Here is a 17,019-nt window from a genome sequence, read left to right as displayed (position 1 = left end):
ATTCTTATTATTTATTACTAGCTGGGCTGGGCACAGAGCATCTGCACCTCCACCAGGCCACTCTGCCCCCCCCCCCGCACCACTTCTCCCCCACCCCGGCCCGGTCTTTTTTGCCATTGTTCTATCTAGCTCAGTATTGTCTTCACAGACTGGCAGCGGCTTCTCCAAGGTTGCAGGCAGGAATCTCTCTCAGCCCTCTCTTGGAGATGCTGCCAGGGAGGAAACTTGGAACCTAGATGCTCTTCCCAGAGCGGCTCCATCCCCCGAGGGGAATATCTTGCAGTGTTTGTTTGTTTGTTTACATTTATATCCCGCTCTTCCTCCGAGCCCAGAGCAGTGTACTACATACTTGGGTTTCTCCTCACAACAACCCTGTGAAGTAGGTTAGGCTGAGAGAGAAGTGACTGGCCCAGAGTCACCCAGCTAGTATCATGGCTGAATGGGGATTTGAACTCGGGTCTCCCCGGTCCTAGTCTAGCACTCTAACCACTACACCACGCTGGCTCATACCAGTGCTCATGCATGTAGTCTCCCATTTGGATGCAACCAGGGCAGACCCTGCTTAGCTATGGGGACAAGTCATGCTTGCTACCACAAGACCGGCAACCCTCTCCATGCAAGCCTGCCTGATCCTCGTCCAGTGGGAAGACCCTCCTCACCATATTTGTGCTTGAGAAAGAGCGACGAGCCGCAGCACTGGAGCTCCCCCTTGGCCATGATAGCGATACGGTCGCCCAGCAGGTCTGCCTCGTCCATGAAGTGGGTGGTGAGCAGGATGGTGCGGCTGCTGCGCTGCTGCTGCAGGAGTTCCCAGGTCGCCCGGCGAGAGACGGGGTCCATGCCGGAGGTCGGTTCGTCCAGCATCACCACCTGGGGACAGGGGAAGGCACACCTCAGCGGAAAATGCACGACGCCTTGCCTCAGTGGGCATCGCTCTGGGGTGCTTCTGTGGGCAGGCCCAGGCTCCCAAAGACCCACAGCCAATCTAAACGTTGGTGGGCGAAGGCACCCTAAAAAGTTGGGGGTCAGCTTCTCTGGCCCCCATCAGTCCTAAGGGCAAGCAACTTTCAGTTATTTTAAAATTGTTTGCAAAAAACAACAAAACATCGGGGGCAGAGATAAATTTGGGGTGGGGCCAGCCTGACCAAGCCCTCCCCATCCCTGGCTATGGGTCTGGGCTCCAGTCAAGGCTTGGGGCTGGGCTAGACTCCTCCAGTCTGGCTGCTTCCCCCTCCTTAGGGTTCAACTCAGTGCTCATTTTCCCCCACACGGCACATAATTAACCTGTGGAACTCTCTGCCACAGGATGTGGCAACAAGCCATCAGCTTGGATGGCTTTAAAAGGGGCTTAGTCAAATGCATGGAGGACTGGCCTATCAATGGCTACTAGTCTTGATGACTATAGGCTACTTCTACATTCAGAGGCAGGAAGATGCCTTTAACACCAGTTGCAGGGAAGCAACCGGAGAGAGGGCATGCCTTCATCTCTTGCCTGTGGTGGACCACTGTGTGAAACAGGATGCTGAACTAGACAGGCCTTGGGCCTGATTCGGCAAGGCTCCTATGTTCTTACAAACATGAATCAATGGCACAGTGGCCTTGTTCACAATATCGTTCAAATCTAGATTTAATGTGGGTTACCAACATTAGTGCAATCTTGTGAACCGATGCCAAAGTGGTCTATGGCCCAAAATGAATCTGAGACTCCTGTCTTGGCCTGGGTTCACACAATCATGCGAACACTGGTAACCCACATTCCAATGATTGTGTGAACAAGGCCAACGATTTCAATATCATGGTCAAATCGATGGAAGCATAGTATTTCTCAAGAGGGGGAAACCACTGTTGCTTTAGCCATTAAAGCAAGAACTTAGAAGCAGCATGGTACCATGGTGGCAAAATCTGATGCCTTCTAGAGAAGGTATGTACGAAGGTACCATATACTCATTTGGCTGGCCTGGCATTTCTGCTTCAATAAGATGCGTACAGGTTGACTCTAAATAAAACCTAGGCATTATACTGAGGGGAAGAATGAGTGTTTCGGGAAGTGATCCCAGAAATGAAGTCTATAATGAATCTCTGCCAAGGATGAGGTGATGGCCACCATCTTGGATGGCTTTAAAAGGTGGGGAATTCTTGGAGGTCTATCAATAGCTAGTAGTCTTGAGCACTATAGGCGACTTCCAAATTCAGAAGTATTTATTTATTTATTACATTTATATCCTACTCTTCCTCAGGAGCTCAGAGCAGTGTGCATGGTTATGTTTACTCTCACAACAATCAGGTTAGGCTGAGAGAGACATGACTGGCCCAGAGTCACCCAGTGAGTTTCAGGGCTGAATGGGGATTCGAATTCGGGTCCTCGCAGTCCTAGTCCAACACTCTAACCTGGATGCAGGGGAGCAACAGCAGGAGACAGGGCACAACTTCCCTTCTTGCCTGTGGGCTTCCCAGAGGCATCTGGGACAAAGATGTTGGACTAGAGTGGTGTTGGGCTTGATCCAGCAAGGTTCTTCTTATGTTCTTATGTCCTTCTCAGAGCTGGGATCATGACCACTGTTCCCTGTAACAGGGATTCTAAGATGTTGTTGACCACAACTCCCATAACCCCCATCCCAAAGGCCACTGCAGCAGGGGATGATGGGAATTGTAGTCAGCAACAGCTGTGAATCCCTGGGGAATCACAGGCCATGACGGATCTTCTTCTTGAGCGTATAAACTTTCACAGAACATCGCTCTGAACCCAGTTTTGAAAATACACCGTTCAAAAGGGGAAAGCGACCTTTTAATAAACAAGCGGACACCATTTGGACTTGCCTTTGAGTCTCCGATGAGTGCAATGCCAATAGAGAGTTTGCGTTTCATGCCCCCAGAAAGCTTCTTTGACAGAGACAAGCGTTTCTCTTCCAGGTTGAGTATCCTCAGGATACGGCTGATCTCCTCCGGGCACTTCTCGACCGGGAACGCTTTCAGCTGCAGCAGAGACAGCAATGAAGGAAACCATTAGGCTCAGGGCTGCGTGGGCTTTTGGGGAGTTGCTGTCATTGAAAACAAAAAGTTCAAAAAGCCAGTTTCTAGTTCTCATGGAGGTTCCCACCCCCACCCCCAGCATTTAGTTCGCATCTCTTCTGGAATGGAGGGGGTGCGTTCACATATCGGCCAGATTTACCCCTAAGTCCCTGTGAGCTATTGGGGTGCATTTGCCACATGATTCAAGTATTTTATTGCACATTAGAGTGTAGCCCAATTTATATCCAGGGTTAAAAAAAAAATTCCCTTTTTGTGTCCTTTTTTTGGGGTGACTTCGAACTCACAGTAAAGCCTCACAGTAAACCTGCATGTTTAGAATGGAATAGCATTTCGCCATTTATGCTGTATAAATGGTATTAAAAATCCCACGCAGTAAGCCAAATTTGGAAGAAAAGTCCTTTGGGGAATTACTGGTGACCACTTAGGGAGGTTGAAATGAAGGTCTTTTATTTATAACTTTACAGCCTACTGAGGGATTTCCACAATGACACTGTGGGGCCGTTTTGGAAAGCAAACCCTACAGGCTGCTGCACACATGTGAGAGTGTGTGGATCTGCAAACTCCTGCACGTACACAACATTCACCACCCAGAGCCTTTGGATGGGCAGTCTAGAAATGAAATGAAATGAAATAATATGCCACTGGTAGCCAGAAGCGAAATATTTTGGCAATATTTGACGCTACACTCTCACACTAGAAAGAAGCACCCAAAAAAATAATTCAAAACACACCATTTCAATACTCCGTTTTTTGTTATATCTGGTAGGTTCTTTAGCTTTTTATATGTTTCAGTTGTTAGCTTTTAAAATAACTTAATTTGAACCTAATAATGAGCGTGGTTTTAACCTGACTTGTTGGTGCTAATTTTATTACTTTTATTGTGTCTTGTATCTATTTTATTGTCATGAGCAGTAGTTCATGGGAGGGGCGGGGTATAAATATTTTAAATAAATAATAATAAACAAACAGGAGAGCTGGAGTCCAAAGGGATGTGCGGTCTCTTAGCCTAATGCTCTCCAGTGTGGGAGAGAGAGAAATTTCCTTGAATCAGTACAAGAGTCAACTTTTCAAGAAGTACCATTGTTCATTTGAAGAATATACAGACTTTGAAGGTTCCACGTTCTCTCCCTGGCAGCATCTCCAAGATAGGGCTGAGAGAGACTCCTGCCTGCAGCCTTGGAGAAGCCGCTGCCAGTCTGCGTAGGCAATACTGAGTGAGGCGGACCAAGGGTCTGACTCAGTAGAAGGCAGCATCCTGTAAACGGCAGCTCCATCCATGGGGATGGAGCCATAGTCCAGTGACATGGCATCTGCTTCCTATGCAGAAGGTCCCAGATTCAATCCCTGGCACCTCCAGATAGGACTACTTGCTTGAAATCCCAGAGCGCTGCTGCCAGTCAGAGTAGACAATACTCAGCTTGCTGGACCTAGGATCTGACTCAGTAGAAGGCAGCTTCCTATGTTCCTATGTTCCAATCCTAACGTCAACCGCATGAATTGCATGAACTGCCTTCGTGTGTGAACAGGGCTGCAGGCAGACTGGGAAGCGAAAATGCTGTAGGAGTGATCAAAGATTACCCCCGAATAGAAGTACAGGTGCTCTTCCACGGTCATGTGGTCGAAGAGGACATCATGCTGTGGGCAAAGGCCCAGGCTTTTCCGGATCAGAACCATGTCCTGGGAGATCTCATAGCCGTTGATGTAGGCTTGGCCACTTGTGGGCGGATACAGACCTGCAGAACAGGAGGACGACGTTAAAATGAAGAAGAGGCTTCAACTGACAAATCACACAGATCTAGTGGACAGGAAGGTTTAAGGAAGGGGTTCTCAAGTTTAGGTCCCCAGATGTTGTTGGACTTCAAATTGATTAGATTCGGAACCGTTGAAAAGAGTCGAGATTCGTTCGAACCGATCCGAGACGACATGTGCGCACTGGAAGAAGGGGATAGAGCCACTCTGTGAAGAGCGGCTGTATGCAGAAGGTTCCAACTTCCAAGTTCCCTCCCTGGTATCCCCAAGATAAGGCTGAGGGAGACTCCTGCCTGCAACCTTGGAGAAGCCACTGCCAGTCTGTGTAGACCAAGCCTGCTCCACTTAGGCTCCCCAGTTGTTTTTGGACCGCAACTCCCATAATCACCAGCCACAGTGGCCAATAGCCAGGGATTATGGGAGTTGTAGGCCAACATCTGCAGGAGGGCCAAAGTTGAGCAGCTCTGGTGTAGACAATACCGAGCTAGAAAGACCAATGGTCTGGCTTGGTATAAGACAGCTTCCTATGTTCCTATGAGCCAGACCTTTGGTCCATCTAGCTCAGTAATACTCTGGCAACAACTCTCTAAGATGACTGATGGGGTATCTCAGTCCCACCTGAAGATCCTGCCAGGGATTGAATCTAGGACCTTCCATATGCAAAGCAGATGCTCTACCTCTAAGCTACGGCCCCAATGGACAGACAGGAAACTGCCTTCTACCGAGTCAGACCACTGGTCCATCTAGCTCAGTATTGTCTACACCAGAGATTCTCAGCGTTGGGTCCCCAGATGTTCTTGGACTTCAACTCCCATAATCCCCAACCAAAGGCCACTGGGGCTGGGGATTATGGGAGTCTAGAGACTCAACGTTGAGAATCCCTGGTCTACACTGACTGGCAGCAGCTCTGGAAGAGTTCAGGCAGGAGTCCTTCCCAGACCTACTTGGAGATGCTGCCAGGGATTGAACGTGAGACCTTCTGCATGCCAAGCAGATGCTCCATCAACGAGCTACGGCCCTATCTAATACCCAAAGCTCCAACTCACCTGTGAGCATGGACAAGGTGGTCGTCTTCCCCGCACCGTTGTGCCCCAAGAGAACCGTGATCTGCCCTTCGTACATGTTCAGGGTCAGATCTCGCACTGCGTCCCTGCTCTTGTTCCCCACCTTGAACACCTGCCAGCCGCCAAGCAAGAAAGAGCGATAGAAAACAAGACATTCAGACGTTCTTGCCACAGACGCGTTTGCAGGAAGGATTCAGAGGCGCTATGCCAAATGTATAGCAAAAAATGGGGACCTGTCTTCTGCACAGCCTGCCCATTTACCAATAAGAAAACCACAGACTTATTCTGTAGTATTAATTAATTAATTAATTAATTCCATTTATATACCGCCCTTCAAAAAATGGCTCAGGGCAGTTTACGTCAAAGTAAAAACAATTAAAATCAATTAACAATTAAGATCGAAACTATAAAAACAGCATAAAATTAAATTAACAGTTAAAACATTTAAACAGGTAAAAACCCTGGAGAACCCAGCCAAACACTGACAGCAGCTACAGCACAATTTACAGCAGTATTGACATGAATCCAAGAGACTAGCTTCCCCCACACCAAGTTTTTTGATGTTAGAAACTGTGGGGGGGGGAGGGTCAGGTCATCTTAAATTCAGAGTTCTTCCTTTGGAGTCGATGTAGGTATAATCTGGATTTAATCTGGATTTTTAAAGGGGGCTGTCTTGAATTCAGAGTTGTCTTCTATTCGGGTAAACACGGCACACCATAAATCTTCAAGGGTGAAGCTCTGATGCCCACTTGGAATAATACAAATCTAGGATTCGTGCCCACCTTCTCTCTCAGGAAGTTAAGCAGCGCAGAGGAACCTACCTTGGAGAGATGCTTGATTTTGATTCCCGACACCAGATCCGAGGGCTCCTCCTCTATAAACTGGCTTTTCAAGGCTTTCTCTGGGTCCTCTTCTTCTTCTTTCTCTTTGCCCAAGACAGTCTGGGGACTCCCACACCAATAGGAAGGCTAAGGAGAAAGGATTTTATGACTACCATCATTCAGCTCTATGGCACTTCATTATTTGCAAGAGATTCCATTGGGGGCGGCCCTTCCATGAGGCAAGGTGAGGCCTTGCCACCTGCTGCCTCCAGCAGCAGATTGTTGGGGCGCCAGTGAGGTGACAAAATGCCTTCTTGCCTCCACTTTAAAAATAAGGGAAAGAAGAGGGGGCAGATGTGCACGGGGGTGGCAGTGGATACTCTGCCTCAGGCACACAGAGGTCTTCTGCTTGTTAGCTTCTGCTTGTTAGCTTCCCAGAGGCATCTGGTGGGCCACTGTGGGGAACGGGATGCTAGGCTAGATAGGCCTTGGGCTGCCTTTAGTAGTCCTCTTACACTCTTCAGTCATGGCATATCCTGAGCACTGGGTTCCTTCCTTTCACCTGGCGCTTTTCTAAGCTGCACTCTCATTAATTTCTGGCTCCCTGGCCAACTGGAGGAACCAAGACTTACCATGAGGAAGAAATACCAGGGCTGTGGGATGCCATACTCTCCCGGGAAGACGGCCTCCACGTACCAAGCCACCAGCCCGTAGAGCACAGAGTCTAGCAGCAGCATGCCCAGAACGTGGGCCAGAGTGAAGTTATCATCCACGCTGACGGGCTTCATTAGGTCCTTCCACTGTATGCCGGTGCCTGGAATACCCAAAAGGCTCCATCACACAAAGCACACTGCAAAGATTTGCTGGGAGCAAGGATGAGGGTGAGAAGGCCTCTTTCCTTCCCCATCGACCTCCTCCCAGATGAGATCCAAACATCTGGCCCAATGTTTTTATTGCCAAATATTACATCCGTGTGGAGGATATTAACTGGCCAATGTATGAGGAACTGGGAATATTTTTAGACTGCAAGTTTAGGAGAAGGAACCATCTTCCAGCCTTACGAAATATTGTCACTCCTGGTTGCAACATATATCTGTGGTGTGGGCTGCACAGCTGCTGTCACCCACACCCCACGTGTTGCTTTAGTGGGCATGCGTGTGTTATGGAATTCACACATGCGGACTAGGCCCAAGCATTTTTTATGAACCGCCCAGAAAACCATTCTTATGGGGCAGCCAATAAATAGAGTTGTTAATAATAGGGATGTGCACAGAATTCACACGAATCAAATCAAATTTGAGTCAAATCCAATTCAATTCGATTGGGAACCATTGAACAGGCTGGAGATTTGTTTGAATCGATTCAGATTCAACTCTGGGGGGATTCAAATAGATTCAAATGAATCTCCAGCCTGTTTAATGGTTCGAAATCGAATAGATTCAAATTCAAATCGATTTGTGCAACTTTCATACACATCCTTAGTTAATAAAATCATCATCATCATCATCATTTTGTTTTGCATCCTCCAAGTATCGGCAACCACCCAAGGTCACATTCTGATCAAGCCAAGACTACCCTATCAATTGGCAAGCTTAATGGAAGGCCAATGGGCCAACTCACCTTTGCCTTCAAACATGCCGATCAGCTGTGCTCCCATGGCCATGCCAACGTTGGAGATGAGGCAGGAGGAGAGTTTCTGGCTGTGCGTCAGGCGGTCATAGCGTGGGGAAATGAAGAAGTATGGAATGTAGGAGAAGAAATAGAGGAAGCCCCCGACTGCCGCGGCCACGTTTGCTGTGAATGCAGAGACAAGGAGGGAAGGGAACAATATTCAGAGAAATATTTTGGGGAGGTTGCACCAATAGTTGGTTTGCATGATCCATGCAGCTGCAGTTAGCCACTGCTTCTTCCCGTTTGCATGGAACGGGTTATTTGAATCGATTTCTCTCTTTCGGTTTCCCATCTTTCATGATAAAATTCCACAGCAAATTTATTTATCAGAGACATTTCATATACCGCCCACTTGGAAGACTCTGGGTGGTGCACAATAACAAGCAAACAGGCAACATTAAAAATCACATTCTAAATTAAAAACTAAAGTAACTACCAAAGAACAGAAAAATAAACTACAAGGCAAAAGCCTGGCGAAAAAGAAAAGTCTTCAATAGCGATTTGAAGATCGGTAAGGAAGAGGCTAGCCGGATCTGTTGGGGGAGAGAGTTCCAAAGGAGTGGGGCAGCAACCGAAAAGGCCCTTTCCCGGGTCCTAGAGCCCCGAACATCTCGGAAATCAGGGACCGACAGAAGGGCCATCAGAGATTATCTAAGTCAGGGATTCTCAACCTTGGGTCCCCAGATGTTACTGGACTTCAGCTCCCATAATCCCCAGCCCCAATGGCCTTTGATTGAGGATTATGGGAGTTGAAGTCCATCAGCATCTGGGGACCCAAGGTTGAGAACCCCTGATCTAAGTGGACGGGATGTAACTGGATGGGAGAGGCGGGTCTGTAGGTAGGTAGGCAGGCGCCAAGCCCTGCAAGGCTTTGAAGGTCAGAACCAGGACCTCAAATTGAGCTCGGAAGCGAAAAGGCAACCAGTGCAATGACTGCAGGAGAGGTGTTAACCTGTCGTATTTTCTGGCACCCATGAGTAGGCAAGCCGCTGCATTCTGGACCCGCTGTAGCTTCCCGATCATCCTCAAAGGTAACCTTAGATAGAGAGCATTACAGTAATCTAAACGGGAGATAACAAGGGCATGGGTCACTGTCATTAATGCCTGCCGATCAAGGTAAGGGCGTAATTGGCGAACCAGATGGAGCTGGGCAAAAGCACTTCTGGCTGCAGCCTCCACCGGCTGCTCAAGCAGGAGTCGTGAGTCCAAAAGGACCCCCAAATCACGAACAAGCTCTTTTGAGGGCAGCGCCACCCCATCTAAAACAAGGGTCACATATACATTCTAATATTTAGCAGCCCAAACCAATCACAGTCAACCTAAAAACATCCTGAGGAGTATCCAAACCTCTTAAAAAACATAATGTTAATTAAGAAGCATCAACAGAATAAACTACAGGCCAAAAAAAAAAAAAAGGAGGAGGGAAACTATTCTAAATAACAGAGCCAACAACAGATATTACTGCCATGATGCCACCGGGAATCTCCTCCCCTGAATCGGTCAATGTGTGCACAGTTGCAGTTCTGCAGACTGATGCAAACCTTCTTGAAATGCAGCCACTGCAGAGATAGGCAGTACATCTGTCCACAACTATTCAGAGTGTTGTGTATGAATTCAGTAATGACTCTCCCCCTTCCTAGTGTACAGACTGAATTACAAAAGCAAAGCAAAGGTCAAGAGGCAAACAAGATTTACCAGATTCTCTGGTGCAATTACAGACAAGGTGCCTCTAGATCAGACGCATTACACAAAAATCTGTTACTGGGATTCATTCACACCAGGAGGTGGCACAATCACTGTTTAGCTCCCAAGATCCTGAGGATTTTCTTCCCTGTCCCCAAATGTTTTTACCCTATTGGAAAGAGCCTCCCTATGATTAGAGCCTCCCTATAATATGACTAGAGAAATACAATACACTTTATTGTATTGGTTGTAGCTTTCTTGTTCTTTGCAGACCATCTTGCTGGCTGTAGTTTCCTGGTTCTTTGCTTACCACTATCATGCAGGAGGATGTTTCAGTTAGAACTCAGCTGTTGAATGTGTCTTTCTTGATTATGCGATTCAGAGATAATATAAGCATGTGTGTTGGTGGATGACGCACACAGTTCCCTGTTTCTTTTATACTTCCATCTGCTGCAACCACTTCCAGTGCTGAAGAGGCAAGCCATTTTTCAGTTCTTGTAAAGCTGAAAAGAGGCTTGCCTCTTTCACATATGGTGCAAACAGCTTTGCACAGCTACCCTTTCCAGATGTTGTTCCATTCATTCTCCTTCATTACTGGGGACTTTAAAAAAAAACACCCAAAACTTTTCCCTTTAAAAAACAAACCAGAAATTAGATCTGACTGTTTTGTAATCCTAGAACTCAACTATTTTGCAATCTCATCTCCCAATCCACACCCTAACTTCCTTTTTGGCACACTGAAACAAATGTATTGATGGAGGAGGGGATGCACTGATACAACTGGGCACAATTCAGAGTAACTTAGGGGGAGAAACCGCAAGGCAGGAAATGCATGAATATTAGGAAGAGCTTCCAGTTCATTCATTCATGAATATATCCGTTCACGGAGACAATCCATTCATTTGTTAAGATCTCCCAGTTCATTCGTTCATTCATTCACTTCTCCCCAAGTAGAGAAAAGTTGTTGCAGTAGCACACAGTGACCGCTGCTTCAGCGAAGTGGAGGTGTTTGATTCAGTATCCTGCCGGCAGGCTGCTCTGCTCCACCACCTGTACCCAAAATGCTCTATGGGGCAGAGGCTCACCGGCCGCTATTGAGCTGTAGTGTGAGGTTGGGGGAGGCAGTGACCCATAGCACACTTTCCGTCTTGCTGGGTGACTCTGGGCCAGTCACTTCTCTCTCAGCCTAACCTACTTCACCTCAAAACCCCGAATGCCGTTTAACAGAAAAGCAACAAGAACTCAAGCAAAAAAATAACTGAGCACATGAACCAAACAACCACCAGGGTTCGACTTCCAGCTCTAAAAACAGTTGCCAAAAAACAACTTGCTCAGGCATTAAAAGATGTCAATGCTGCACTTGCAGAAATAACCACCAATAATTTGCAAGAAACAAACCGACTAATGTACAGTGCAGCAACAACAACAACACAAGAGCTCGGGTATAAGATCAGTGGACCTGTAAAAAAAGAAAGCAGTACATCACCTAAATGGAAGATTAGAAAATATTTATACAATTTATAGTCGTTTGGGGGGCTATTTACACAACCACATGGCGCGGGCATGGTCAGTCAGTCGAAAAGGCAGAGTTCAACCGACCTTGCCCAGATGAGCCCTCTGAGCTCCTATGATGCACAAACTGCACACCCACATAACCAGCTCCTGGGAACAGTGTGGATCGCTATCCGTGCTGCTCCTGGCAGCGCGGGTAAACAGAGGCTGGGACTCATTGTCCCAGTCTCCGAGAATCCCACATTGCTCCAAGCTCCGGAAGATCCCCCCAGGGGATGGACGCTCTAGGCAAGCATCTCTGTGTCAGCACAAGCGACAAGAAGCTCACACTGACACGTGATCCCAGAAACCGGGTTAAGGGCACATCTGTGCCCTTAGCCCTGGCCAAGAGCCGTGCTTCGGCGCTGGGCTTAGTGCCACGGCACCGCCAGGACCAGTGTTCCCTCTAACAGGGATTCCCAGATGTTGTTGACTACAATTCCCAGAAACCCAGCTACAATGGCTTTTGTTTGGAGATTATGGGAGTTGTAGTCAAAACATCTGGGAATCTCTGTTAGAGGGAACACTAGCCGGGATCAGGGGCCTAGAGCACCTTCCTTATGAGGCAAGGCTACAACACCTGGGGCTTTTTAGTTTAGAAAAAAAGACGACTGCGGGGAGACATGATAGAGGACTATAAAATCATGCATGGGGTGGAGAAAGTGGATAGAGAGAAATTCTTCTCCCTTTCCCATAACACTAGAACCAGGGGTCATCCCATGAAACTGATTGCCAGGAAATTTAGGACCAGCCAACAGAAGTATTTTTTCACACAACGCATAATCAAGTTGTGGAATTCTCTGCCATAAGATGTGGTGACAGCCAACAACCTGGATGGCTTTCAGTAGGGCTTGGATAACTTCATGGAGGAGAGATCTATCAACGGCTACTAGTTGGAGGGCTATAGGCCACCTCCAGCCTCCAAGGCAGGATGCTTCTGAGAACCAGTTGCAGCGGAGTAACAGCAGGAGAGAGGGCATGCCCTCAACTCCTGCCTGTAGGCTTCCAGTGGCATCTGGTGGGCCACTGTGTGAAACAGGATGCTGGACTAGATGGGTCTTGGGCCCGATCCAGCAGGGCTGTTCTTATGTTCTTATCCACGCAGATCCCGGTGGTTCTCACAGGCATCCAAGTCCAGACTTTGCTGCTCATGAGAACAGCCTCTTTGTATTTGTAAAGCTCTCAGAATTGCCAGTGTTGATGCTGAAGGCCCGACAGTCAGGACCATACAAGCAAGAGGACACACTGAAAGCTGGCAGTCTTGCGATATGACCACCTGGTGGGTGCAGAGCTTGTCAAAAACCACAATGAGCATCCGTCCCCTACAGATGGCACCAAAGATTCCCTTGTCTCCCGCCACCAAACCAAGAGCACAGAGGTTGCGAGAATCGGCAGACCCTTTTGTCCCAGTGGGAAGAAACACTGGCTCACCTTTGGAGAAGAAAGTGCTGACCATGAAGCTAAAGGAGATCGAGGCGATGGAGAAGGCCGCCAGGAAGGTAAACACCAGAGTGGGGTCACTGCTTTTGAGGACTGCCGCTTGCTCACTCACCTGCAACATCAAGACCCTGGATTAAGGCCTGGCATCCACTCAAGAGTCATCACCAAGGTATTAAATAAAGAAGCCCTAAAGATGGGGAGGGACGGACAGCCCCTAACGAGACTCTAGACAGCACACAGATTCAGTAGCTCTGACTAACCGCATCCGAACCGGACCGGATGACGAACTTCTATTTTTAAGGGGGTTGTCTTAAATGCAGAGCCAGTCTGCCTGATCTACGATTGTGATAAAGTTTATCTATCTATCTATCTGAACCAGTTTTTCACTGGGACCTCTCCAGGGACTCGCAAACCTTCCCGTGCCTGAGAAATGGGACATGAATCCTCACGATGGAGAGAAAGGAAGAAAAATGCAGGCACAATAGAAGTCTGTGTAGTTTTCTCACTGGGGGAGCCCGTAGCAGGCACTGATGATGCTCCACCTTTTAGGCAACCCTGTTAACACCCCTTGGCTCACCTTGACACAGAAGAGCACCGTGACGAAGAAGATGGACACCAAGAGAAAGAGGAAGAACATGAGGAACCAGGCGGTCCAGTGCAACCAGTTACTGAGCCCCATCATGCGCATATATTCCTGCAAAGAAAAAGTTCAGTGAGCCACTCCGCTTCTGACTTTCAGAGTCGAATGTAGGGATCTGCGAACCGGTCCGGTCCGAACCTTGGTTCGACTCAAACCCGGGGTGTGAGAGTGAACTGGTCTGGGTTTGAATTGGACCAGCCCCCCAAAAGTGTGTGTAGGGGGGGTTCGAACCAGTCCAGTTATCCAGACCAGTTCCGGCTCGACTGGAACCAGAACCAGACCGGGCCAGTTTGAATCTGGTTCAGGTTCAAACTGAACTAGCAAAACCAGTTCTGTGCACACCCCTAGTTTAATGAAATATTGCTCTTTGCCTGATGCAGTAGCAATGCTCAGAGATGACAAAGAGAAATGGAGAGATTGGTTTCTTTGGTTAGACTCAAGAAAGGATCTCTGTGTTGCAGAGGCAACAAAATTCTCCCAATGATTGGCAGCATCTCCAAGATAGGGCTGAGAGAGATTCCTGCCTGCAGCCTTGGAGAAGCCGCTGCCAGTCTGTAAAGACAATACTGAGCTCGATAGACCAGTGGTCTGACTCAGTATATGGCAGCTTCCTATGTCCTTAAAGGTTTGCTCCTGTATGTGTCACTGACGGTCTATAATATACATATTCTGATATAGTCTATGATCAGTACAATCAAGTTTTCTTTCATCTGATCTTACAAATAGCAGTGGTTCTTTCTTGCCACTATTCATCCCCAGAATCCCAGAGCAATGTGTCTCCTCCTTTCATGTATTGCCTAACCTACAGGGTTGTGGTGAGGAGAAACAGAACTATGCACACCGCTCTGGGCTCCTTGCAGGGAGAGTGGGACATCAATGTCAAAAATAAAATAATCAATAAACACATTTCAATGGTCCCGTTGAGACAATTATACAGGGGTCTCCAACCCCGGGGGAATCCAGACACTGTTGTACTACAACTCCCATCACCCCCTGCCACTGCGACAGGGGATGGTGGGAGTTGTAGTACAACAGCTCCTGGAGACCATGGGGTTGGGGACCGCTGTGATAGAAGTGCAAAGGAAAGAGGCAGCACCATTCATAAAGCAAGACCAGGCCCATCCTTCCGGCCAATCAGGGTGTCTAGCCCGCTAGTACCAGCCGAGTAAGAGAACGCCGCCCGCTACCTTCAGCTTCTTCTCCTTCTCGTGCACCACGGCGCGGACAATGTTGAGCGAAGTATAGGTGAAGCTCAGCATAAGGAGAAGGGGCAGCTGGTTCTGGATGGCCAGGAGGAAGAGGTCGTTGACGTAGGGCGGGTAGGAGAAGCGGCGGACCACCACAGTGACATTATCAAGGAGGTCGGCGGAAGCATTGGTGTGGTATTGGATGATCGCCTTGTCCACAGCATGCTGGACTGTCAGGAAGCCTTCCCGGAAGTAGCCTGAGGGAGCAAGAGGTGGGGGTCAGAAAGGGATACGAGGGAGGTCGAGAAAGGGATACGAGAAAAAGGTGGCGATTCTTTTCACTCATGAAGCTGCCTTCTACAGAGCCGTAACATTAGACAGGAAGCTGCCATGCGGAGTCCAACCCTCAGTCCATCTAAGAACTTAAGAACAGCCCTGCTGGATCAGGCCCAAGAAGGCCCATCTAGTCCAGCATCCTGTTTCACACAGTGGCCCACCAGATGCTTCTGTTGGCACACTGTTCCTACAGCTCCATACTGTCTACAATAACCAGCAGAAACTCTCCAAGATTTCTGATGGATACTTCCCAACCTTATTGGGAGATACCAGGGACTGAACCGGGGAGTAGAGCTGGTCTGGTGGTAGCAAGCATGACTTGTCCCCTTTGCTAAGCAGGGTCTGCCCTGGTTGCATCTGAATGGGAGACTAGAGAAGTGTGAACACTGTAAGACAGGGTTTCTTAACCTTGGGTCCCCATATGTTGGACTACAACTCCCAGAATCCCCAGACACGGCCTTTGTGGCGGGGGATTCTGGGAGTTGTAGTCCAACAACTTCTGGGGGCCCAAGGTTAAGAAACCCTGCTGTAAGAGATTCCCCTTAGGGGATGGAGCCGCTCTGGGAAGAGCATCAGAAGGTTCCAAGTTCCCTCCCTGGCAGCATCTCCAAGATAGGGCTGAGAAAGACTCCTGCCTGCAGCCTCGGAGAAGCCGCTGCCAGTCTGGGTAGACAATACTGAGTGAGATGGACCAATGGTCTGACTCAGTATATGGCAGCTTCCTATGTGTTCCTAACTCATCATGGTTGAACATGGGCCACTGTGGCTGGGGATGATGGGAGTTGTAGTCCAACATCCACAGGAGAGCTGAAGCTGTCCAGTCCTGCTGTAGGTGCGCCGAACATCACATGAATAGAACTTTTGCCTTCCGCTTGTTTTTTCTCCCATGCCCCCTTTAGTGTGCTGCTGGGATGTTTCTCTCTAGGCAACCTGTTGCTAAGCATAAGTTCCTGCATCATGCCCTGGCTGGCAAACTATATCAAGCCTGCCTAGCAGAAGAATATCATTGAAGAATATCTGAATAATCTCACTGCCTTGCCTGAGTGTTTCAATGAAGAGGCGGCGAACACAGAAATGTCCCAAGCTGGCAGCAGTTCCAATTCTACCGCTGTAGCCATAGGGACATAGGAAGCTGCCATATACTGAGTCCAAACACTGGTCTATCTAGCTCAGTATTGTCTTCACAGACTGGCAGCAGCCAGCTTCTCCAAGGTTGCAGGCAGGAGTCTCTCTCAGCCCTATCTTGGAGATGCTGTCAGGGAGGGAACTTGGAACCTAGATGCTCTTCCCAGAGTGGCCCCATCCCCTCAGGGGAATATCTTCCAGTGCTCACACATGTAGTCTGCTAAGGAACCTAGGAAGCTGCCATATACCGAGTCAGACCCTTGGTCCATCTCGCCCAGTATTGTCTTCCCAGATTGGCAGCGGCTTCTTTGAAGGTTGAAGGCAGGAATCTCTCTCAGCCCTATCTTGGAGATTGAAAACGTACTGTATGCTTTGGTAGTTTGTTGTTTCAATTAAGAAAACTTGTCCTATTAAAAAAATAAATCTTGTCCTATCTTGTAGATGCTGCCAGGGAGGGAACTTGGAACCTTCTGCTCTTCCCAGGGCGGCTCCATCCCCTGAGGGGTATCTCTGACAGCTCACATGTGGCCTCCCATTCAAATGCAAGCAGAGCCATCGGCTGGCTGCTGATTAAATGCGTGCTGCTGCTCATTCCTCCAGTGAAACTGAGCCAAAAAGATCATGAAAGTGGGCTCCAAGAAGCAGGCCTTACGCCCAGTGTATCTCCTGAATGGCAAATCAGCAGGCAGGTGGGAAGGAAACCTTTTGCCTGCAGACTGCGC

At 48.4% G+C, this 17,019-nt stretch overlaps 1 protein-coding gene across 1 annotated transcript in view; it reads right to left on the bottom strand.

The window, feature by feature from the left end:
• The window catches only part of ABCA3 (ATP binding cassette subfamily A member 3), an 83,583-nt gene that overhangs the window by 28,346 nt on the left and 38,218 nt on the right, over positions 1 to 17,019 (bottom strand). The window contains exons 6-15 of the mRNA XM_053276354.1: positions 14,837 to 15,093; positions 13,587 to 13,703; positions 13,001 to 13,121; positions 8,285 to 8,458; positions 7,297 to 7,478; positions 6,665 to 6,811; positions 5,826 to 5,955; positions 4,609 to 4,763; positions 2,818 to 2,973; positions 660 to 870 (exon numbers count right to left, since the gene is read on the bottom strand). Coding sequence (XP_053132329.1) covers positions 660 to 870; positions 2,818 to 2,973; positions 4,609 to 4,763; positions 5,826 to 5,955; positions 6,665 to 6,811; positions 7,297 to 7,478; positions 8,285 to 8,458; positions 13,001 to 13,121; positions 13,587 to 13,703; positions 14,837 to 15,093 — 1,650 coding nt within the window. The remainder of the gene's footprint in view (positions 1 to 659; positions 871 to 2,817; positions 2,974 to 4,608; positions 4,764 to 5,825; positions 5,956 to 6,664; positions 6,812 to 7,296; positions 7,479 to 8,284; positions 8,459 to 13,000; positions 13,122 to 13,586; positions 13,704 to 14,836; positions 15,094 to 17,019) is intronic.

The sequence above is a fragment of the Hemicordylus capensis genome, chromosome 13, assembly GCF_027244095.1.
Source record: "Hemicordylus capensis ecotype Gifberg chromosome 13, rHemCap1.1.pri, whole genome shotgun sequence".
NCBI classification, from domain to species: domain Eukaryota; kingdom Metazoa; phylum Chordata; class Lepidosauria; order Squamata; family Cordylidae; genus Hemicordylus; species Hemicordylus capensis.
The sequence above is the reverse complement of the archived record's forward strand: the minus strand, read 5'-3'. Positions and strand labels throughout refer to the sequence as shown.